General features: G+C 50.3%; 1 protein-coding gene across 2 annotated transcripts in view; it reads right to left on the bottom strand.

The window, feature by feature from the left end:
* Positions 1–25082, bottom strand: part of GALNT1 (polypeptide N-acetylgalactosaminyltransferase 1) — a 123786-nt gene that overhangs the window by 85948 nt on the left and 12756 nt on the right. For both annotated transcript variants that reach the window (XM_066579091.1, XM_066579092.1), the window contains exons 3-4: positions 20212–20386; positions 2248–2414 (exon numbers count right to left, since the gene is read on the bottom strand). In XM_066579091.1, coding sequence (XP_066435188.1) covers positions 2248–2414; positions 20212–20386 — 342 coding nt within the window. The remainder of the gene's footprint in view (positions 1–2247; positions 2415–20211; positions 20387–25082) is intronic.

Genomic DNA, 25082 nt, shown 5'->3' with positions numbered 1-25082 from the left:
GCACTTTCCATAGCAACGCTCATACTTCACGCTCATACCCTCCCCACGGCAGTAAATGTGTGGCTGAACCTCTCCCACCACATCCCTCGCAGTACATGTATGTGTGGCCAAGGCTCTTCCCCTCCCCCACCACGATGGACATGTATGTGTGGCCAAGGCTCTTCCCCTCCCCCACCACGATGGACATGTATGTGTGGCCAAGGCTCTTCCCCCTCCCCCACCACGATGGACATGTATGTGTGGCCAAGGCTCTTCCCCCTCCCCCACCACGATGGACATGTATGTGTGGCCAAGGCTCTTCCCCCTCCCCCACCACGATGGACATGTATGTGTGGCCAAGGCTCTTCCCCCTCCCCCACCACGATGGACATGTATGTGTGGCCAAGGCTCTTCCCCCTCCCCCACCACGATGGACATGTATGTGTGGCCAAGGCTCTTCCCCCTCCCCCACCACGATGGACATGTATGTGTGGCCAAGGCTCTTCCCCCTCCCCCACCACGATGGACATGTATGTGTGGCCAAGGCTCTTCCCCCTCCCCCACCACGATGGACATGTATGTGTGGCCAAGGCTCTTCCCCCTCCCCCACCACGATGGACATGTATGTGTGGCCAAGGCTCTTCCCCCTCCCCCACCACGATGGACATGTATGTGTGGCCAAGGCTCTTCCCCCTCCCCCACCACGATGGACATGTATGTGTGGCCAAGGCTCTTCCCCCTCCCCCACCACGATGGACATGTATGTGTGGCCAAGGCTCTTCCCCCTCCCCCACCACGATGGACATGTATGTGTGGCCAAGGCTCTTCCCCCTCCCCCACCACGATGGACATGTATGTGTGGCCAAGGCTCTTCCCCCTCCCCCACCACGATGGACATGTATGTGTGGCCAAGGCTCTTCCCCCTCCCCCACCACGATGGACATGTATGTGTGGCCAAGGCTCTTCCCCCTCCCCCACCACGATGGACATGTATGTGTGGCCAAGGCTCTTCCCCCTCCCCCACCACGATGGACATGTATGTGTGGCCAAGGCTCTTCCCCCTCCCCCACCACGATGGACATGTATGTGTGGCCAAGGCTCTTCCCCCTCCCCCACCACGATGGACATGTATGTGTGGCCAAGGCTCTTCCCCCTCCCCCACCACGATGGACATGTATGTGTGGCCAAGGCTCTTCCCCCTCCCCCACCACGATGGACATGTATGTGTGGCCAAGGCTCTTCCCCCTCCCCCACCACGATGGACATGTATGTGTGGCCAAGGCTCTTCCCCCTCCCCCACCACGATGGACATGTATGTGTGGCCAAGGCTCTTCCCCCTCCCCCACCACGATGGACATGTATGTGTGGCCAAGGCTCTTCCCCTCCTCCACCACGATGGACATGTATGTGTGGCCACGGCTCTTCCCCTTCTCCACCACGATGGACATGTATGTGTGGCCAAGGCTCTTCCCCCTCCCCCACCACGATGGACATGTTTGCTCATACCCCTTCGCCTTTCTCTTACTCTTATGGTCTATTTATTCAGGAATGAGTATGGCTGGCTCGTTCAGCCCAAGCCTCCATCCGCAGTAAGCAGACAGTCGTTCAGAAGTGACTGACGTCTACACTGACCGATTAAATAATTCTCACGGGGGTTGAACGATTCTGAGCGATAACCTTCCCATGTAAAGGGGCCAATACTCTTGTGTAATTCTGCGCATGTCTGACACGCAGAGGGGGCGCACACAGCTGCACGATGTTGGCGAAGCGGCACGACTGCACATCATGGCCAGAGCTTGCGGAGCTTTCTCTAGGCCAACTTTCCACAATGCTAATGCCCAGCAGCTAATCAAGCCCTAATGTTGTTACATCAGACTCCCTAACCAGCAGTGTTGTGGCCCCCCATGATGGGTTCGCTGGGGTATCGTGGCACTGTGGTTGGGGGTATCGATGGCCTACGCATTCGCACTGTAGTCTTCACATGGTTGTACCCTGCCTTCACCTTCTACGCACTGTCCCAATTTGCGGGTCTTCCTACTCTGTGTATTGTGTCTCCGCCCCTGGCTTGCAGTATTCTGACGTCTAGGGGCGTCATCCTCCGCATATACACCATTTCCACCAGCACAATCTCCTGCAGACATGGACCTCTTCACCCCGGATGTCTCCCTGCCACCATCATTTGGTCCTGACAATAAGGCGAGTAGTACGGGAGGTGCCCGCTATGCCGGCTGTAGAGCATGTGATGATAGAGAACCCATGGGCACAGACCTCTCTCGCTGGCGTCGTCAACCAGGACAATCTCCTGCAGCAGATGCCTCGGAGAGCGGTTGATGACACTGTGCACCGTCCTCAGCAGGGTGGTCCAGGCTTCGTTGTGGAACACTATGACAACACTGGTGGTCGGCAAGTTATCCGGATAGACTTTAGTTTTACATCTGAAGAGAAAAAAAAAAAAAAGCCTTTTATAATAAATCTAACTTCACAGGAACGGTTTCACTGGGGCAAGAATAGTCCAAATGTACTGGACGGCGTCACTGACCGCGCATCAAAACAATTCAAAATTCACTATAGTAGCTATACTGTGGCCAGAACGATCCTGTAGTCACCGACGGGTCATACCTCCACCGCCCCTTATAATTACAGGATGGGTTCATTAAGAGATCACATTTATAATCCATTCTGAGGTGCAGGACCTCCTCCTCCTCCTCCGACCAGCTGACACACTAGTCACCCGTTACACAATAGAGGTTAACACTCTAATCACCCATTACTCGCTCTCCTCTTCTCTATGGGTAATGAGATCTCACATATATTGATACTTCCTTCCCCAATCAATGTGGGGACACGATACGACACAGATGGATATTTGGAATCATGACACTGTATGGATCGATACACTTTCATACCAGTAGTAGTAACGTCAGTATTAGAGATATTTGGGTCCCCGAGGAGCGAAACGCGTCGCCAGGACAACTAATCACAACACATGACTATTTTGTGGTGTACTAAAGTCTCAGAACGTTACTAGTGAGGAGTCAGCTGGTTGGAGGAGGAGGAGGAGGAGGAAGTCCTGCACCTCAAAGTGGATTATAAAACGTGCTCTCTTAATGAACCCACCCTGTAATTATAAGGGCGGTGCAGTATAAATAATGTATTAAAGTAATTCTACAGGCTGGTATGATTATGCCAATACCAAATTGTAATAGTTATGTTTCTTTTTCATGAATTTTTCACACTTTAAAAAAAAAAAAAAAAGTAATAAAAGTTTAAATCACCCTCCTTTTGCCATATCTATAATTTAAAAAAATCTAAATCAAAAAAGAAAAATACAAATTTGGTATCGCTGCGTCCGTAAATGTCCGATCTATCAAAGTAGTGCATTATTAACCCTGCACGGTGAACGTAGTCTGAAAAAAAAAAAATAAAGAACGCCACAAATGCACTTTTTCAGTCACTCTGTTTCCCAGAAAAAATGCAATAAAAAGCTAACAAAAAGTTGTATGTATTCCGGATGGGTATCAACGTAAACTACAGGACACCCTGCAAAAAATGAGCCGTCACTTAACTACGTTGATGGATAAATAAAAAAAAAAAGTTATTGCGCGCAGAAGATGCAGCAGGAAATAATTTTAAAAAATTAAATGTCTGTGAAAAAAATACAAGTACTACAGCAAAAAAAAAAAAAAAAAACCTATACAAGTTTGGTATCGTAGTTATCACACTGACCCATAGAATAAAGTTATCAGGTCATTTTTGTTGCAGTTTGTGCGCCGTAGAAACAAGACGCACTGAAAGATGGCGGAATGTCATTGTTTTTTTTCGTTTTACGCCACTTAGAATTTTGTAAAAGTTTTTTTATACATTATATGGTACGTTAAATAGCATAATTGAAAAATACAACTCGTCCCACAAAAAACAAGCCCTCATACAGCGACGTCGATGGATAAATAAAGGAGTTATGATTCTTTAAACAAGGGGAGGAAAAAAAGAAATGGGGAAAAAAGAAAAAAAGGGTCTGTCATTAAGGGGTTAAATGTACCAACTTCCTTCTCTGGGTCATTATGACGCACGGATACCACATGTGTGATTTTATTTTAAATTTTTTACAAAGTAAAGGGAGACAAGTGTTTTTATTTATTTATTTATTTTTATAATTTTTTTTACTTTTTTTTTTGTCCCTCTAGGGGACTTCCACAGGGACTCATCAGGACCCCCTGATCACTTTCTGAGGGTCCGATGGTGACAGCACTTTACATGCTGCAGCGACAGCCCTTTACATGCTGCAGTCACAGACTGCAGCATGTAAAGGGTTAACACAGCAGAGATCAGAGGTTTTCTCTGATCTCTGCTGTAAGAGCTGGTGCCTGGCTGTCCTCTGACAGCCAAGCACCAGCTCTCCCTGCCACAGAGACCGTCGGCTTGCTTCTGACAAGCCGATGGTCTCTATGGCAACCTATTAACAAAGCAGGCGATTTAGAAGCAGGAGATTGCCGGCATATCGGCAATATCTTCTGCTGGTTTTTCAAAGTCCTGCTTTGTTCTCTGTGGGTCTGTGCAGGCAGAGCACACCGCCACAGCTTGTGGCATTGTGCTCCGCAGCTCCCATAGTGATACATAGCAAGGAAATCTTCCGGGCTATATCACTATCGCAGTGGAGCTAGTCCCGGAAAATTTCCGGGCGTGCCACTCAAGGGGTTAAAGCACCTCCCTTTCCACCATGCTTCAGTGACTTTCAAATTATCACGGTGGACAATGTTTACTAAACCAAATTTTACCTTTATTCGGTCACATTTTACATTGAAAAGTACACAAATATTCTGTAAGGAAGGGAACTATGGGCCGTCGTTTTGACTCCTGGAAAAAAGGACTAGCGGTAAGTAATCCGTATATTTCCAGGGAGTCATCCCGACGGCCCCATTTACAATGGAGTAATACCAAATTATACGTGACTTTAGGGTGGGACTACTGCCTGGAGGACTTGCCGTCCATATCCCAGGTCTTTGTCCGACTGGACGTTAACCCTTTAGTGCTTGATGAAGCTATGTAGGCTAGACCAGGTGGCTGCTTTGCAGATTTGCTCGGCGGAAGCCTGGCCTTTCTCTGCCCATGAGGAGGAGAGGGAGCATGTAGAGTGGACTCTGATTCTCCCCGGGGGAAATCGAGCCCCCTGGCTTTGTACGCCTCCTGGATGGCAGTCTTGATCCACCTCGCAATAGTGCTTTTAGATGCCGTCTTTCCTTTGCCTGGCCTCTGAAATTGGACAAATGTTATTCTTTCGGAAAGAGTGGGTAGCCTCTAAATACGTTAGAACGGCCCTTCTGACATCTAAGCAGTGAAACTCTCGTTCTCCGTCATTACGGGGGCTTTGGCAAAAAGAGTAATTGTCTGCTCTCTATGGAACTTGAACACTACTTTCGGCAGAAAGGCTGGGTCTAATCTAAACGTAATTCTATCGTCTTGTATTATTAGCATGTGTGGTTCGACACAACATAAGGCTTGTAGTTCTCCTACTCGCCGGGCTGAGGTTATGGCGACTAGAAGAGAAACTTTTAGCGCGAGTAGTCTTAGGGGGAATTGGGAGAGGGGTTTAAAGGGTGGTTTGCAGAAGCTATTTAGGACTAAATTCAGGTCCCAAGTAAGGAAGGTTTCCCTAATAAAGGGCCGAAGTCTGTCTGCCCCTTTAAGGAACCTATGAACCTAGCGGTGTTCTGCCAAGGGAAAATCTAGGTATGATCCTAATGCTGCTGCCTGAACCCTAAGAGTTCTTGGGCTAAGGCCTTTCTCTAGGCTTGCCTGCAGGAATTCCAGGATTGTGGAGAGATCAATATCTGGAATTTTGCCTGGATCTAGTTTACAGAACTCTGAGAATTTTCTCCATATCCTGTCGTAGATGGCTGTAGTTACAGGTTTATGACTTTTGGTCAAGGTAGTAATTATTTGTGGGAAAGTCCCTTCCCTCGAAGTATCGTGCCTTCAGCATCCAGGCCGCTAGTTTTAATTTTTCGACCCCCGAGTATGTTAGAGGGCCCTGGAGAAGGAGATCTTCCATGGCCGGTTGTCAAAGTGGGCCCCGGATCGATAAAGCCTTTAGTAGGGGGGTACCAGGATCTCTTGTCCCACATGAGGGCAACTAAGATTACTGACGCCCGGCTGGCCTGAATCTTTCTGAGGGTGTGCGGGATCAGTGGGAAGGGGGGAAAAGCATAAGCTATGTCCATGTCCCAGCTTTGAGACAGGGCATCTACTCCGCACGGGTTGTCTCTTGGGTTGAGCGAATAGAAGTCCCGGCATTTTGTATTTCCCCTCGTGGCGAACAGATCTATCTGTGGTTCTTCCCACTGGCAGGATAGTTGGTCGAAGATTTACTGGTTCAGACCCCATTCTCCTGGAAGGACGGTCTGTCTGCTTAGGAAGTCGGCAACGACGTTTGTAGACCCTTTTAGATGAATGGCTGAAAGGGACAGCATGGTGGATTCTGCCCAGCGAAGTATCTTTGCCGTCAGTTGTTGGAGGTGTGGGTGTTGTGTTCCCCCCTGGTGACGAACAAATGACAGGGCTCTCATGTTATCAGTTAGGATTTTTATATGCTTTCCTCTTAAGCGGTGTTCTGCCGCACGAAGGGTCTCCCATATCGCTCTTAGTTCTCTATAACTGGACGAGCTTGCTGCTATTTGGGAGTCCCAAGTTACCTGTTGGGTTAAGTCTGCTACTTGCGCTCCCCATCTGATTTTACTAGCATCTGTTGTAACAGATATGGCGGGTTACCGTGACCAGGAGGTACCCTTACTCAGGTTCCTCTGTAAGGTCCACCAGCGCAGGGACTCTAACTTGGATGGACAGGCTCACCTTCTTGACTAGGGAGGTCTGACGTTTGTCCCACCTGATAAGGATGAACCGTTGTAGCTGTCGGGTATGGGCTTGTGCCCATGGGATTATTTGTATGCAGGCAGTCAAAAGGCCAAGCACTTTCATTGATTCTCTGATGGACACCGTAGTAGCCTGACACAGGGAGGTTACGGCTTGAATAAGATCTTCCGTTCTGGATAGTGGAAGCCGTGATTCATGGATGTGGGAGTCTAGGAGTACACCTAAGTATATCTTCTGTGTACCTGGGGTCAAATCGGACTTTTGTTCGTTAATTATCCACCCTAAATCATTCAGGGTAGACAGGACTACGGACAGGTCTGCGCGTATAGCCTCTGTTGTTCTTGATACCAATAAAAAGTCATCCAGATATGGAAAAATGAGAATCTGGTTTCGCCTAAAATAAGCTATCAATCCTATCACTATCTTCGTGAAGACTCGAGGGGCAGTCGAGATCCCGAAGGGTAGAGCCATAAACTGATATTGATAGATTGTGTCACCGTCCCGCAGGGCGAATCACAGGTATTTGTGGTGAACTGCGGCTATTGGGATATGATAGTATGCATCTTTAAGATCTATAGTGCACATGACGCTATCGGGATCTATTAGTGGCACGATGGACCTCACAGTTTCCATCTTAAATTTCTTTTAAGAAATGAATTTATTTAAAGGGGTTGTCTCGAGGAAGCAGTGAAATTTTTTTTTGGCCCAGTCCCCCTTATTAAGCATACATTACTAAGCCCCCCTGTAAATGACTTTTCTAGCTGGTTTCTACTTACAGTTCCAGCGTTCCAGCAACTTATAAAAATTTTCCCAAGATGGCCGCCGGCTCTTTTCCCGCCGCTTGCTGTAGCCCGACGTGCGCGCTCCCGAGACGCTATCAGCTGTGTCTCCCTGACAACCAGACGCCCCGCAGCCGCCGACCGGACCCACCGCGGCCGCCGCCCACGGCACACGCCAGGCAGCAGGTAACCAGCGGTAGGCCCCGGGGCCACAGCGGCAGCCCCCGGGGCCACAGCGGCAGCCCGTCACTCGTCACCCCCGTCAGTCCGTCACCCATCACTTACCTGGGCGGCTTCTCGCCTGGGCGGCTGGGCTGGGCTTCTCGGCTGGGCGGCTCCAGTTTCTGCACCTTCCTCTAACAGAGGATGGTTGCAGAATTGCCGCTCCAGCGCGCTCCCGAGAAGATACAGTTCGTCTGCGCATGCGCAGAAGAGCTGTAGCGGCGAGCACACTGAAGAGGCTCGTGCTCAGAGCAGAAGACCGGACTGCGCAAGCGCGTCTAAAAAAGCAAGCCGCCAGCGAAATTAGACGGAACCATGGCGACGGGGGCGCTAGCAACGGAGCAGGTAAGTGAATAACTTCTGTATGGCTCATATTTAATGCACGATGTATATTACAAAGTGCATTAATATGGCCATACAGAAGTGTATAACCCCACTTGATTTCGCGAGACAACCCCTTTAAGGCTTTGAGGTTGAAGATGGTTCTGATAGAGCCGTTCGGTTTTTTATCAAGAAAAGGGGGGGAATAAAATCCCTCACCTTTTTCGTGTTCGGGAACCTGCATAATGACTCCTAGGTCCTTAAGCTCTTGGATGCCCTTTTGGCAGATTTCCCTGTTCTCGTGGGGACCCTGGGGAGGTTAGAGGGAATCTCCTAGGAAGTAGGGAGTCAAATTCGATTCGGTACCCGGTTTCAATTTTTTAAAGTACCCAGGGGTTAGATGTTATTCCCTGCCACTGGATCAGGTAAACGTGCTAGTCTACCCCCTGTTGAATCAGAAGTGGGTTGAGCTTCCTTACCCAGACCTCCCTTGGGGTACGACCATCTTCCCGTTTTTCCTTTTCCCTTGATTTCTGGATGTGGCTGCCGTGTCCTCCTTGGGAAGGATGGCTTCCTGTAGGATTTTCTGTCCGGAAGGGTCTTGCTCTTGTCTCCTACCTTCGAGTATTTTGTCCAAGACAGGCCCGAACATATATTCGCCTTGGAATGGAATGGCGCAGAGTTTATTTTTAGATGTTACGTCTGCTGCCCACGTTTTTAACCACAGACCTTCAGGTATTGAATTTTTGGCTTTTTCTGTGAATAATGTCTTTGTTTTAACCCTCACCTCTGTGATTCCACGGTTTTAACCACAACGCCCTTCTTGTGGTGTTACTGAGGACCGCGGTTTTTGCACCGTATCTAACGGTCTCTGCTGACGCGTCAGCTAAAAAGGAGGCGGTGGCCATTTTTAGAAGGGGGAGACAGCTGGCTAACTCTTCCCTGGGAGCCCAGTCTTTAATTGATGTTTCCAGCCTATTCAACCATAAGACCGTGGACCTGGCTACTGATGTTGCCACAACGTTAGCTTCGACGGTAAAGGACGTCGCTTCCCAGGTCTTCCTCATCAGACCGTCGACCTTTTTGTCCATCGGGTCCGAGAGTTGCGATGCATCCTCGAAGGGTAGAAGGGTTTTCTTGGCCACCTTTGCGATCTGTATGTCGACCTTTGGGGTCTCTATATATGGGCGGACGTCTTCGGGAGCAAACGCTAGCCGGTTCCTAATCTCTTGAGACAGACAGACTCTTCTCAGGTTCTTGCCACTCGTCTGCAATAATTTGTTGCAGGGTCTGATTAACCGGAAACATGGTTTTCTGTCTTGACCAGAGGCCCCCGAACATTTCGTCCTGGACTGTCCTGGGCGGATGGTTTTCTTCAATTTGCATGGTTTCCCTCACTGCTTTTATGAGGTGCCCTATGTCATCTGAGGAAAAATATTTTTTCTCATCTTCTGGCAATGATGGCGGATATTCTAGTTCTGGGTCTGACAGGAGTTCCAGGGATTCGCCGGAGATAGAGCTCGCCGACTCCACCTGCCTTGACCTTTTGGGGGCCTGTGAGGGACCAGGTTGAGGGTAAGAGATGCCATAGAGGCCTGTAATTCCTCTTTAATCAAGCATAGGATGTCTGTTTTAAATGCCGCCCTTCCCTCTGCTAGGACCTTCCTCACATAGGGGCTTTTTATAGTTATCCTCTAGTCTCTTACTACAAAGGACGCATCTTTTAGATTTTTTTTCTGGGGTCCGCTTTAGCCTTTGGACCTTCCTTATCCATCTAACCCATACAAGAAAATGGGGGAGAGGGAAAAAAAGGGAACATATATGCATCCAATTCAAAACAAATGCCAATTTTGCATGATCCATTTTTTGGCATATAGCCACACACGGTTTGTAATGTCTCTGTTTCTCCCTCTCGTGTGGAGCTGTCGCGTTTAGACATGCTGAGGCACTTCTGGCAGCAGCAGGATAGCTGCTGTGGAGTAGAGCCTGCTTTTATGGAGAAATCTGTTTGAATTTGGCGCCATTTCCAGGTCTGCGCCGGTAGACACGGCCCATACGTTGAGCGCGTGACGTCACCACGCCAGATGACGTCACCGGTATGTGCGCCAAGGGTCAGGGAGGCCGCCGCTGCCGTTCCCCTGGTCGGCGGCCTGAGGATGCCGACCCGCTCAAGAAGACCAGCGCTGCATCAGCGGCTTACGGCTCCATGGCGGCGCAGGTCGGGATGCAGGGACTGCTAGGGTATGCCGCCCTGACCTCTTCCCTCCAGGGGATCTTCGGCACTAAGTGCCTCCGGTAAGTGAACCTCCCTTGCTTCATCTGGCCACCGTAGGGACAGGAAGACACTGAAGCATGGTGGAAAGGGAGGTGCTTTTAAGGGCTCTTCCTGTCCCTACTGAGGTCAGAGGGCAACCTCCATTGTAAATGGGGCCGTCGGGATGACGACCTGGAAAATGGGATTAATTCCAATAGGCCAACTTTATTGGTCAGACTTCTGAGATTATTCTCCATGTAATTTAGCAGTTTGTGTATATTAGTCCCTTTTCTTGCGTCTCTGCCTTGCGGACCCTCTAACCTTAACTGGACTCTCCAGCCCTGAAAGTTTCAAAAGTAAAATTTGCCAAACCTCAAAACGGATAATTATAAGGGACAGACTGCTGAAATCAGAGTGCCTGTCCCTACCCTGCGCCCGCAGCCTACGGACAGACTGCTGAAATCAGAGTGCCTGTCCCTTACCCTGCGCCCGCAGCCTACGGACAGACTGCTGAAATCAGAGTGCCTGTTCCTACCCCGCGCCCGCAGTCTAGGGACAGACTGCTGAAATCAGAGTGCCTGTTCCTACCCCGCGCCCGCAGCCTACGAACAGACTGCTGAAATCAGAGTGCCTGTTCCTACCCCCCGCCCGCAGTCTAGGGACAGACTGCTGAAATCAGAGTGCCTGTTCCTACCCCGAGCCCGCAGCCTACGAACAGACTGCTGAAATCAGAGTGCCTGTTCCTACCCCGCGCCCGCAGCCTACGAACAGACTGCTGAAATCAGAGTGCCTGTTCCTACACCGCGCCCGCAGCCCAGGTGACCGCTTCCCCTTATGTAACCCGACCCCCAAGCCTTCCCTTCTATCTGAAAGAGACTCTTCAGTTGAGTCATGTGATCTCAAGGTGACCCCCTGAGGATTTCTACCCCCTATGTTGTGTGAAGGTGGCCGCTACTTGAAGGTCCGGTATGATCGATATTACTGATGAGGATTCGAGGCCCCCATCACACAGGCAGAATGAAGATGAGGATGGTTCAACCTCCTGACTGACTACTTATGTAGCTTATCTTAAGGCAATGTAGAGGTTAATGATATTTATACTGTCCTCCCAGCAGACAGAAATGTGTGCGGGTAAGTGCCCGCGTGTAAGGGTCAGTAGGTGGCTGGGAAAAGGTGCCCGCGTGTAAGGGTCAGTGGGTGGCTGTGGGAAGGTGCCCGCGTGTAAGGGTCAGTGGGTGGCTGTGGGAAGGTGCCCGCGTGTAAGGGTCAGTGGGTGGCTGTGGGAAGGTGCCCGCGTGTAAGGGTCAGTGGGTGGCTGTGGGAAGGTGCCCGCGTGTAAGGGTCAGTGGGTGGCTGTGGGAAGGTGCCCGCGTGTAAGGGTCAGTGGGTGGCTGTGGGAAGGTGCCCGCGTGTAAGGGTCAGTGGGTGGCTGTGGGAAGGTGCCAGCGTGACTTCAAGAAAAGGAATTAACAGGTAAACCTAATTCCTGTCTTCCCCTCGTCATCCTGACAGCATGAAGGTATGCGAGACCTCTAAATACTTCAGGACTGCCCGTCTCACATCTAGGTTATGGAACCTCTGTTCCGTGGTGCTATGGGGTTCCTGGCAGAAGGAGGGAAGTACTATTCTTTGCTCTCTGTGAAAGTCTGTGAGGACTTTCGGTTGAAAGAAAGGGTCAGGCCTGAACTCTATTTTGTCCGGGAAGATGGTCATATATGGAGTTTTAATAGAGAGGGCTTGGATTTCCCTGATCCGCCTGGCGGATGTAATGGCCACTAGGAGAGGATCTTAACTGAGAGCTCTTCCAGGGGCTCGAAGGGGTGTGCGCAAAGGGCCTGCAAAACAAGGTTCAGGTCCCATGGGGGCATGGTTTTCCTTATAAAGGGGTGGAGTCTGACTGCCCCTTTAAGGTATTTTTTAACTAGCCTATGGTCGCCTAAGGGGAAGTCAAAGAAGGCTCCCAGGGCGGCCACCTGGACCTTAAGGGTACCCGGTTTTAGCCCCATGTCCAATCCATCCTGAAGGAACTCCAGAATCTTATTAATGTCAGGTTGTTGGAGGTCGTGAATACTATTCCCCAACCACCTAGAGAAGGTATCCCACACCCTGGTGTATATATTCCTGGTGGATTCTTTGAGGCTCTCACATAAGGTGGTGGTCACCCTCCCTGATCGGCCCTGGTTCAGGTATTTTACCTGCTCAGCCTCCAGGCCGCCAGTCTGAACTGTCGGACTTTTGGGCAATTCAGGGGACCTTGTTGAAGGGGGTCGTCTCTCCGCGGCAGATGTAGAGGCTCCTGTGTCGAGAGAGCGGCCAGGAGCGGGAACCAAGGTCTCTTGGGCCAGAATGGGGCCACCAGGATAACGGAGCCTGGGGACCCCTGGATCTTCCTTAGAACCCGAGGGATCAGGGGGATAGGTGGGAAGGCGTATGCCAGGTCCCAATCCCACGCCTGGGACAGTGCGTCTATTCCCAGGGAGCCCCCGTCTGCCCCCCTGGAAAAAAAACCTGGGACACTTGCTGTTCTCCCGAGAGGCGAACAAGTCCACCTTTGGTGTCCCCCATCTTTCCGTAATTAACTGGAATGCCTCTGGATGTAGCGCCCACTCCCCGGGGTCTATCCTCCTGCGGCTGAGGTAGTCTGCCATGGAATTCTCTGGGCCCCTTACGTGGAACGCTGAGACGGAAGGTGTCCGCTGCTCTATCCACCCGAGAACTTTCGCCGCCAGGTCTTGTAGTCGGGGGTTCAGCGTGGATCCCTGGTGGCGAATGAGGGACACAGTTGTTATATTATCTGAAAAGATCTTAATGGGTCTACCCCCCGATCTCTGTCTCAAGGCCCCGGATGGCCCTCCAGACAGCGCAAAGCTCTTTGTAATTGGAAGATTGAGTAGCTTCCTTCTGGTTCCAGCCCCCTTGGACGTAATGACGGCCTAAGTGGGCCCCCCAGCCAGTTGCGCTCGCGTCAGTAAAGATGGATACTGGGGATGCAGGGTCCCAAACCGTGGCCCTGGCAAGGTTGGAGATAGACGTCCACCACCCCAAGGAGGACTTTACTTTGTGGGTAAGGACGACTTTCTGATCCAGGGAAGCTGGTGATTTATCCCAGTTGCTCAGGATGAAGTCCTGGAGAGTTCTACAATGTAACTGGGCCCACGGGACTACTCCAATGCAAGCTGTCATGAGACCGAGAACCCTCATGCCTCTCCTAAGGGAGACTTGGGTGGCTAACGAAAGTGCCCGGCTCTCGTCTTGGATCGTTTTCTGCTTTTCTAGAGGAAGGGAAGAACACTGGCGGTGTGAGTCCAGAATAACTCCCAGGAACTTTTTCTTTTGTTCGGGCAGAAGACTGGATTTGTCGAAGTTGATGATCCAACCTAACGACTCGAACAGACGGAGTGTGAGGTTGACCCGGCACTGGAGTTCCAAAGCTGATCCTGCTATGAGCAGGAAATCGTCGAGGTATGGGACAATCAACACCTTGTCCGTCCTTAGTGCCGCCACCATCTCTAACACCAGCTTGGAGAACACCCGAGGTGCGGAGGAAATCCCGAACGGCAGGCACGAAAACTGGAAATGAGAGACTGACCCCTCTATCACCAGGGCGAATCGCAGAAACTGTTGGGAATCTGAATGTATGGGGACATGATAGTAGGCGTCCTTTAAGTCCACTGTGGCCATGACGCTATCTGGTGCGATTAAGGGGATCGCTGACCTCACTGATTCCATTTTAAATCTTTGGTATGATATAGATTTGTTCAGGTGTTTCAGGTTAATTATGGTTCTATAGGACCCGTTAGGTTTTTTGATGAGAAACAAGGGGGAGTAGCACCCCTTGAACAGTTCTTCTGTGGGAACCCGAGTGATGGCCCCTAGGGACAACAGGTCCCGTACCCCCGACTGGAGGGCCCGAGCAGACGCGGGTGACTGGCAGGGGGTAACCACAAACCTCCGGGGAGGAGGGGAGGAAAATTCAATTTTATAGCCCTCCGAGACTAGGCGTAAGGCCCAGGGATTGGAGGTTATTTCGCTCCATTTACTGGCGAACCCCCTCAGTCTACCCCCCACTTGCCGGATCCCGGAGGGCGGATTCTCACCCTTTCTGCCTTTGGAATAGGACCAGCGTCCGGTTTTCCCCTTCCCCCTGTATGTTCTAGCGGGAACAAAGGGAGGAGGGTAGGAGGAGGAAGGCCGCTTGAAGGGTTTCTCTGACGGTAATCCCTGGCTCTTGTCTGATGCCTTCTCTAGGAGTGTATCCAAGGAAGGCCCGAAGATCCGGCGTCCTTGGAAGGGCAAGGAGCAGAGCCTGTTCTTTGAGGCATTGTCCCCCGTCCAGGCCTTTACCCAGACGGCCCTCCTGGCTGTGTTCGAGAGCGCTGCTGAACGGGCCCCGAACCTCACTGACTCCATAGAGGCGTCTGCCAGGAAGCTGGTTGCCTGTTGGAGGAGGGGAAGGCAGTTGGAGTAATCAGTGTCTGGAGTTGGTCTAACCAGACCGTCATCGATCTCGCCACGGACGTGGCCGTGATATTGGCTTTAATGGTGAGGGCCGCAGTCTCCCAGGCCTTTTTCATTGCCGAATCCACTCTGGTATCCAGTGGATCCCGCAATTGGGAAATGTCCTCAAAGGGGAGGGCAGCCTTCTTTGAGACCCTGGTGACCGCCAAATCCACTTTAGGGACGGTTTCCAGGAACTCAATGTCTTCCGGGGTGAAGACCATCCGATCTTTGAATTCTTTGGACAGAAAAAACTTGTGTTCTGCCTGTTTCCACTCGGTCAGGATTAGCTGTTTCAAGATGTCATTGACCGGGAATGATGGTTTTGGCTGCGGTAGGAGTCCCTGGAACAGGCTATCCTCAAAGGATGGCTGCTGCGGCGTCTCTTCCTCCACCTGCATGGTGCGTCGGACCGCGGTTAATAATAGTTGCCCCAGGTCCGCCGATGAGAAGAAATACTTCCTTGCGTCCTCCATAGGCGGCATGGATTCTGAGGGGGAATCTTCTAGGAGCCCTTCCTCAGAGTCCAACTCTTCCATCCGTGACCGCCTTACCCTTTTCGTGGGAGGCGGAAAGGAAAGAGATTAGAGAGAGGCTTCAATCTCCTCGCGGATCATAGATCGGATATCCGATATGCCCGAGGAGCCTTCCTCACGGACCACTTTCTCCGTGCAGTCTGCGCATAAGGGCTTGGTGTGGCCCTCGTCTAGTCGCCGCAAGCAGACCGGACACTTGCGCACTCGCTTCTTGGCCTCTCTAACCTTTTGTGCTTCTCTGTCCTAAGAGACGGAGACAGCAAAAAGGGGAATTTCCAGCACCTGATATTCTCTTCTTCTCCCCGATGCGAGACCCAAGGAGGTCTACTCACCAGCAGGCTGCTCTCCGCGTCCTCTCTGGCTGACATCTTCTTCTAAGGTGCAGACAGAAGACATGCAGAGAAATCCAGCTTTTTTTTTTTTAATTTTCAAATTTTGGCGCCCTTTTTACGAGGCCCCGCCCCCCCGTGACGCGGCCGCGCTGACGTCATGCCGCCGCGCCGGACCCGGGGGATACCCCATACGTCGGGACACTCTGAAGAGGACACACTATGTGGAGACGCTGGCTCGAGCGCGCCGGTTGGAACGCGCCGCGCGCTCTCTCCCCGCTGGCATACCTGCTCAGACGCTCTGGATCCCTGCCTGGAGGCGCCGGCGTTCGGAGGGTGGATTCTTCCAAGCCCTGCAGGTACCGGGCTGTATCTTCCCAGTGCGACAACCCCACTGGGCAGCGCACTGGGGAAGGATTTCCCCGCAGGGAACGCGGTGCTGGGTAGATCCTGCGGGTGAGGGTCCCCACGTAGGGTCTCACCCGCACAAGCCCTGCCAGCCCGAACAGAGAGTCGTCCCCTCACGGGCGGACAGGCTGCATAGGAGTTTTCTTTCCTTCTTTTTTCACCTCCAGCATACCCCTGGAGGCTTCCGCTTGGACTGTCCTGTAGGGACAGGAAGACACTGGTGAGCCGCTGGTGGGAGTTGCCTTTTGTATGTTTTTCTGCTTCCTGTCCCAACAGGTGTCCAGCGGACAACCTCCATGTTTATGCTGTCAGGATGACGAGGGGAAAAGGAAATGCCACACGAGATGCAGGGGAATAAAACGCCCCCCCCCCCCCCCCCTCGCAGCTAAATATAGCATACCTAACACAGGAGGAAGTGCAGAGCCAGTTAATGATAATCAAAAATCGATAAATCACTGGACCCAGATGGAATACACCCAAAGGTTATAAGGGAACTAAGTGACGCGATAGACCGACCGCTAGTTGTTATATTTATGGACACTATCAAGTCCGGGGTTGAACCGCTGGACTGGCATATTGCCAATATGGTTCCAATATATAAAAAGGGGTCAGGAAGTGAGCCGGGTAACTACAAGCCGGTAAGTCTCACTTCAATAGCTGGAAAAATATTCGAGGGGTTCCTGAGAGACGCCATCAAAGATTACCTCAAGGAGAACAAGGGAATAACTCCTCACCAGTATGGGTTCATGAAGGGTCGATCATGTCAGACCAATCTGATCTGCTTCTACAATGAAGTAAGCTCTAAGCTGGACCTGGGAGAGTCTATTGATCTGGTATATCTGGACTTCTCTAAAGCATTTGACACCGTGCCGCATAATAGGCTGATATATAAAATGAGACAGCTCGGATTGGGTGAAAACGTGTGTATCTGGGTAAAGAACTGGCTCAGAGATAGAAAGCAGAGGGGGGTAATAAACGGTTCGTACTCTGATTTGGCCACCGTCGCTAGTGGGGGCCACAAGGTTCAGTGCTGGGCCCCATTCTGTTCAATATATTTATCAATGACCTGATAGAGGGGCTGCACAGTAAAGTATCAATATTTGCAGATGATACAAAATTATACAATATGATCAATACAACGGAGGACAATGTACGGCTACAAACGGACCGAGATAAGCCGGGGGCTTGGGGGGGGAATGGCAAATGAAGTTCAATGTGGATAAATGTAAGGTTCTGCACATGGGCAGGAAAAAACGGATGTCACCAATATACACTAAATGTGGTACTGCTAGGGAAAAGTGATATGGAAAAAGACTTGGGGGTACAAGTGGACTGTAGACTAAACTGGAGCAACCAATGCCAGTCAGCTGCTGCAAAGGCAAAGGCAAATAAAGTTTTGGGGTGCATTAAAAGAGGTATAGGGGTGAGGGACGAGAACATTATCCTCCCACTATATAAGGCACTTGTCAGGCCTCACATGGAATACTGCACACAGTTCTGGTCACTGGTGTTCAGAAAGGATGTTACAGTGCTGGAGGGCGTTCAAAGAAGAGTGACTAAACTAATACATGGAATGAGGGGACTGGAATATCCGGAGAGGCACCAAAACTGGGATTATTCACCCCGGAAAAAAGACGGCTAAGGGGCGATCAAATAACTCTGTATAAATCCATGAGGGGACAATACAAGGATCTCTCCCATGATCTGTTTATACCCAGGACTGCGACGGTAACGAGAGGACATCCGCTACGTCTAGAAGAAAGCAGGTTTCATTACCAACACAGAAGGGGGTTCTTTACTGTAAGAGCAGTGAGACTGTGGAACTCTCTGCCTGAGGACGTTGTGATGGCAGGATCCATAGAGGAGTTTAAGAGGGACTAGATGTCTTTCTATGATATTACAGGATATAGACATTAGGTGACCAGCGGGGTTGTTGATCTGAAATTCGCCCCCCTCTGGACAAACAAGGGACATGTTAAACAGGCTGCACTAGGTGGACATTGTCGTCATTCAGCCTATAATATACTGTGTAACATGGAATTAAAGATTTTTTTAAAAAAGGCAATGACTACTGAAGAGGATGAAGACATTGTATTCACTGGTTTTAAGGGGTTAAAGACTTAGGACAGTTTTTTCTAATGCATCATATTAACTCGTTAAGTGGCAATTTTTTAAATTTTTTTATTTTGAAAAACCGATTTGAGGATGTTTGTTGTCTGGAATAGCAGTCACCTGAGTTTAGAACAGTCAGCGGTCCTCATATGGACTGCCCTGTAAACCGGACGCTGCCCCCTAATGCGCAGGAGTTGTATGGATCACAGATTACAATAGTTACATTATTCAAAGACTTATTCAAAAATAGACAGAAAGAAACTCACTAATATACAATAGATATCAGGACATTTCGGGACGTTGTGTACATGAGGTAACATCACAGTTTGTACAGAAGGTCAGCGGTTCCCTTTGTGGTTAGTGAGCTGACACCTTCTTTGCTTTTCTCTTTTTCCAATCAAGTGTCCTTTTCCATCTAACGGCCCATTTACACACACAGATAATCTTTCAAAAGATTAGCGATTGTTTTGCATAAAGTACTAATTGCTATTAGCACTTTATCAGCTTTATTTGCATGCAAATGAGCTTCTGGGGGCAGTTCCAGAAATTAGCTGGAGGTCTGAGCTCTGTAATTAGCTCAATTGTTCAGCCAGGGGCTGCTAAGAGTAAACAATGTAATCTCTAGCTCCCCATGGAGAATTCAACACCATGGACAGCAGACAAGCCTGAGGTCCTGCTTATCAGCTGTTCTGTCCAGGGGCTGACAGCTGAGACAATGCAATCAGCTGTAATCAGCTCTCTGCGGGCAGAGCACAGCGTGCGGTCTGCTTATCAGCTGTTCTGCTGAACAATGGTTTTCAAGCTGAATGAAAACAGTCGTTCCGCAGAAAACTGAAAGATGAACATATTTAGACACGATTATCGCTCAAAAGACAGCTTTTGAGCGATAATCGTTGTGTTTTAAAGGGCCTTACTGTTTTTGCTCAGAAGATTGCGTGCTCATTGGCCAACCAATACTGCGTTGCTCATTGACTCCAAGTCTGAGGTGGGTGATGGTGATATATTGTCCGACATCTGACACCTTATTGTAGATGGTAATGGCATTGATCACAGCCATATGAATCCTTCTAGTAAGGCCGTTTCTTTCCCCGTGTAGCTATAGCATGCTTTGCTAACAACCAGTCATACCTAGCAACTCCAACTGCTTGCAATGCGTAATCCTAGCCAGATGTTGCAGGTTTACATTGTCTGTTTGTCCCCTGCCATGCCTTGACACTGATGCCAACGGCTCAATACTATCACAACGAGATGCCACTAAAACACCTTTGTGGTCTTTCCAGAATCGCCATTTGATTGTCGCCGCGTCCGGTTCAGAGGACACGGAATGTGGAGAATATAGCAGATCTGATAGATTTCAGACAACAGACTGCAGGCTGGCGGGCACAAAATCACACAAGTTTACTGAATAGAAACCCTCAAACGGACTTGTTGTGTTCAACTGCAGCCAACCTCAGCTGATGGCGTCCCGACATACCGCTCTGTGTCACATCCAGGAAAACACCATGAACCGTGCACAGACATGAATAGCGATGGACCTAGGAACAGGACGCTGCCACCAAACGGGTAAATCAGCAGGAGGTTACAGGGACTCCGATGTCACCTCCTAGGACAGGGGGTCCCCGACAGCCTACTGATGTGAAGGATACATGGGCCCGGTACAGGAGCCCAGCTCTGGCCCACTGAAGTCCATGGGACAGCGCTGGCCAATTCCTTCCAATCACCGGATTCGCAAGTTCTGAGCAGATGTGACAAAATATTGCAAATGCACAAAACTGCCTGAAAAATGGCCCCCGCTTCTTGTGGTTTTTACTGCTGCTGCCGTGTGTGCGCCCCTCAAAGTATGGATTGTCTCAGGCCCCTTCGGCGTCTGGTTGGCGGACCACCAAAGAAAGTGGGAGCTTGCTTACCCTTCCAGGCGGACGTCCGGCAGAGATCGGTTGAGGGCAATCATCTCACTGGCCATTAAATTGAACTGATTGATTTTGAACATCTCCTTCATCTTCTCCTGATCTTCTTTAGGAAGGACAACAGGTTTCCCCATCTCTCCAGGACCCTCATGCAGCTTCTGGACGACCCCAGGACCTAACGGGGAGAAGAAAGGAACGTGAGCACAACGGCAAGATCCCAGAGGCAGCCACCTCATTATACGGACATCTAACAAGGTACAGGACGCAAACGGAGCCATGGCTAGAGCGAGGCATGTAACGGGATAAGTCATGTAGCTTCTGGGCGACCCCAGGACCTAACGAGGAGAAGAAAGGAACGTGAGAACAACGGCCTGATCCCGCAGGCAGACACCTCGTTACATGGACATCTAACAAGGTACAGGACGCCAGCGGAGCCATGGCTAGAGCGGGGCATGTTGAGGAATACATCACGTGGCTTCTGGACGACCCCAGGACCTAACGGGGAGAAGAAAGGAATGTGAGAACAACGGCCAGATCCCGGAGCCAGCCAGCTCGTTACACGGACATCTAACAAGGTACAAGATGCCAGCGGAGCCATGGCTAGAGTGAGGCATGTAACGGGATACATCATGTAGCTTCTGGGCAACCCCGGGACCCAACGGGGAGAAGAAAGTAACACGAGCACAACAGCCTGATCCCGGAGCCAGCCAGCTCGTTACACGGACATCTAACAAGGTACAGGACGCCAGCGGAGCCATGGCTAGAGCGGGGCATGTAACAGGATAAGTCATGTAGCTTCTGGGCGACCCCAGGACCTGACGGGGAGAAGAAAGGAACGTGAGCACAACGGCCAGATCCCGGAGCCAGCCACCTCGTTACACGGCCATCTAACAAGGTACAGGACACCAGTGGAGCCGGGGCATGTAACGGGATACGTCATGTAGCGTTTGACGCTCACGGTGGGGTGGGGATTAAACTCATGTTATGGACTGATCTGGTGACTAGAAGTCGGGGCCAGATTTCCCAGTTACCACAAGACACACCGAGGACACTCTGTTATAGGATATAACATTGCCTGCTGAGGTTTAGTGGTCAACGGCTAACCACTTGGGTGCCTGCTGAATAACCTGCTGTGACGGCAATACAGCTGTAATCGCCAGGGGCCACCTCCTGTCACACCAAGGGAGCCGTCATATGTGTAGCACTGAAACAATGACCCATATACAGCAGTCCTCTTACTTCACTTGGCCAACCGCATTATATATCCACACAGCAGCATACATGACTACTGCTTACACACAAAGCTCTGCAGCACACATACTACACATACATGACTGCTACTTACACACACAGCTCTGCAGCACACATACTACACAAACCACACACACACACCCACCCACACAGACAGACACATGTCCAGGAGTCATCACAACGGCCCCATTTACAATGGAGGTTGCCCTCTGACCTCGGTAGGGACAGGAAGAGCCCTTAAAGCACCTCCCTTTCCACCCATGCTTCAGTGACTTTCAAATTATTACGGTGGACAATGTTTACTAAACCAAAATTTACCTTTATTCGGTCATATTTACATTGAAAGAACATAAATTATTCTAGAAGGGAGGGAACTATGGGCCGTCGTGATGACTCCTGGAAATGGGACTACCGGTAAGTAATCCGTATCTTTCCAGGGAGTCATCCCGACGGCCCCATTACGTATGGAGTATACCAAATTATACGTGACTTTAGGGCGGGACTACTGCCTGAAGGGCTTTTCGTCCATAGCCCAGGTCTTTGTCCGACTGGACGTTAACCCTATAGTGTCTGATAAACGTCTGTATGCTAGACCAGGTGGCTGCTTTGCAGATTTGCTCGGCAGATGCCTGGCCTTTTTCTGCCCAAGAGGAGGAGAGGGAGCGTGTGGAGTGGACTCTAATTTTTCCCAGAGGATCGAGGCCCCTGGCTTTATATGCCTCTTGGATGGGAGTCTTGATCCACCTCGCAATGGTGCTCTTAGATGCCGTCTTTCCTTTTTCCGGCCCCTGAAATTGGATAAAGAGGTTATTTTTGCGGAAAGAGCGGGTAGCCTCTATATACGCTAGAACGGCTCTCCTAACATCTAGGCTATGAAATTCTCGTTCTCTATCATTGCGGGGATTTTGACAGAAGGAAGGCAGAATAATCGTCTGCTCCCTATGGAATCTTGACACTACCTTCGGTAGGAAGGCTGGGTCTAACTTAAAAGTAATTCTGTCAGCTTGTATTACCATGTATGGTTCAATATAGTATAATGCTCGTAATTCCCCTATTCTCCGAGCCGAAGTTATGGCGACTAAAAGGGCAAGTTTTAGCGTGAGTAATCTCAGGGAAAGTTGGGAGAGAGGTTCAAAGGGGGGTTGTCAAAAACTATTTAGGACTAGGCTTAGGTCCCAGGTAGGGAAGGTTTCTCTAATAAAGGGTCGAAGTCTTTCTGCCCCTTTGAGAAACCTACGCACCCCAAGGTGTTCTGTTAAGGGGAAGTCTAGGTAAGACCCTAGTGCTGCTGTATGAACCTTAAGGGTTCTTGGGCTAAGGCCTTTCTCTAGGCCTGCCTGTAAAAATTCCAGGATTGCGGGTATGTCAATACCTGGGATTTTCCCTGGATCTATTTTGCAGAAGTCTGTGAACTTCATCCATATCCTATCATAGATGGCTGTCGTGATAGGTTTACGGCTCTTTGTCAGGGTGGTAATTACTTTATGGGAGAGTCCCTTCCCACGCAGTATCATGCTTTCAGCATCCATGCCGCTAGATTCAACTTTTCAACCCCCGGGTATGTTAGCGGGCCCTAGAGCAGGAGATCTTCCACGGCTGGTAGTAGGAGTGGACCCCGAATAGTCAAGGCTTTTAGTAGGGGATACCAGGGCCTTTTGTCCCACATGGGGGCAACTAGGATGACTGACACCCGGCTGGTCTGGATTTTCCTGAGGGTGTGGGGGATCAGTGGGAAAGTGGAAAAGGCGTAGGCTAGGTCCATGTCCCACCTTTGGGACAGGCCATCTACTCCGCACGGGTTGTCTCTGGATTTAGTGAGTAAAAGTCCCGGCACTTTGTATTTCCCCTCGTGGCGAACAGGTCTATCTGCGGTTCTCCCCACTGGCAGATTAGTTGGTCTAAGACTCGCTGGTTCAGCCCCCATTCTCCTGGAAGGACGCTCTGTCTGCTCAGGAAGTCGGCAACAACGTTTGTGGACCCTTTTAGATGGATCGCTGAGAGGGACAGCACGTTGGATTCCGCCCAGCGGAGTATCTTTATCGCCAGTTGTTGCAGGTGTGGGTGTCGCGTTCCCCCTTGGTGACGAACAAACGACAGAGCTGTAATATTATCAGTCAAGATCTTAACATGCCTTCCTCCTAAAAGGGGTTCTGCTGCCTGAAGGGCCTCCCAGATTGCTCTTAATTCTCTGTAATTTGATGAGCGCTTTGCTACTTGGGAGTCCCAGGTTCCCTGTAGATTTAGGTCGGCTACTTGCGCTCCCCATCCCGTTTTACTGGCATCTGTTGTGATGGGTACAGTAGGTTCTCGCGACCAGGAGGTACCTTTGCTTAGGTTCCTCTGTGAGGTCCACCAGCGTAGGGACTCCTTGACTTGGATGGACAGGCTCACCTTCTTATCCAGGGAGATCTGCCGTTTGTCCCACCTGGCAAGGATGAACCCTTGTAGTTGCCGAGTATGGGCTTGTGCCCATGGTATTATCTGTACGCAGGCTGTTAGGATGCCGAGCACCTTCATTGTTTCTCTGATAGATACCGTAGTAGCCTGACAGAGGGAGGTTACTCTTTGGATGAGGTCTTCCTTCCTAGATGATGGAAGCCGAGATTCCTGGAAGTGGGAGTCTAGTAATACACCCAGGTATACCTTCTGTGTACCTGGGTTCAAGTCGGACTTCTGTTCGTTGACTATCCACCCTAAGTTGTTTAGGGTAGACAGGACCATGGATAGGTCCCTGCGTATAGCCTTTTCCGATCTTGACACCAAGAAATCATCCAGATATGGGAATATACGGATTTGGTTCCGTCTGAAATAGGCTACCATCTCTATTATTATTTTTGTGAAAACCCAGAAGCGGTGGAGATTCCGAACGGAAAGGCCGTGAACTGATAGTGCTGGATTTTGTCACCCTCCCGCAGAGCGAATCTCAAGTACTTGTGATGGACTGCAGCTATGGACATGGTAATATGCATCTTTGAGATCTATAGTGCACATTACACTATCCCGGTCTATTAGTGAGACGATAGACCTCACTGTTTCCATCTTGAATTTTTTATATGAAATAAATTTATTTAGTGTCCTAAGGTTAAAGATAGTCCTAATAGAACCATTTGTTTTTTGATTAGAAACAGGGGGGGGGGGGGGGGGGGGGGAATAGAATCCCTCACATCTCTCATGATCAGGGACCTGTGCAATGACCCTTAAATCCTTGAGTTCTAGGATGCCTTTTATGAGGTTCCCTTGTTCTTGTAGGGACCCAGGGGAGGTTATGAGGAATCTCCTAGGGGGTAGAGAGTGGAACTCAATTCGGTACCCCGTTTCAATTATCTGGAGTACCCAGGGGTTAGATGTTATCCCCTGCCACTGACTTAGATAGCGTGCTAATCTACCCCCTGTTTGTTCAGGAGAGGGTTGAGCTTCCTTACCCCGACCTCCCTTGGGGTACGACCATCTTCCAGTCTTCCCTTTCCCTTCGACTTCAGGAGGTGGCTGCCGTGTCCTCCTCGGAAAGGATGGTTTTCTGTAAGGCAGTCTGTCGGGAAGGGTTTTGCTCTTGTCGCTGACTTTCTCCAGGATCTTGTCCAAGACGGGCCCAAACATGTATTCCCCTTGGAATGGGATAG

Source organism: Eleutherodactylus coqui, chromosome 9 (assembly GCF_035609145.1).
Source record: "Eleutherodactylus coqui strain aEleCoq1 chromosome 9, aEleCoq1.hap1, whole genome shotgun sequence".
NCBI lineage: Eukaryota > Metazoa > Chordata > Amphibia > Anura > Eleutherodactylidae > Eleutherodactylus > Eleutherodactylus coqui.
The sequence above is the reverse complement of the archived record's forward strand: the minus strand, read 5'-3'. Positions and strand labels throughout refer to the sequence as shown.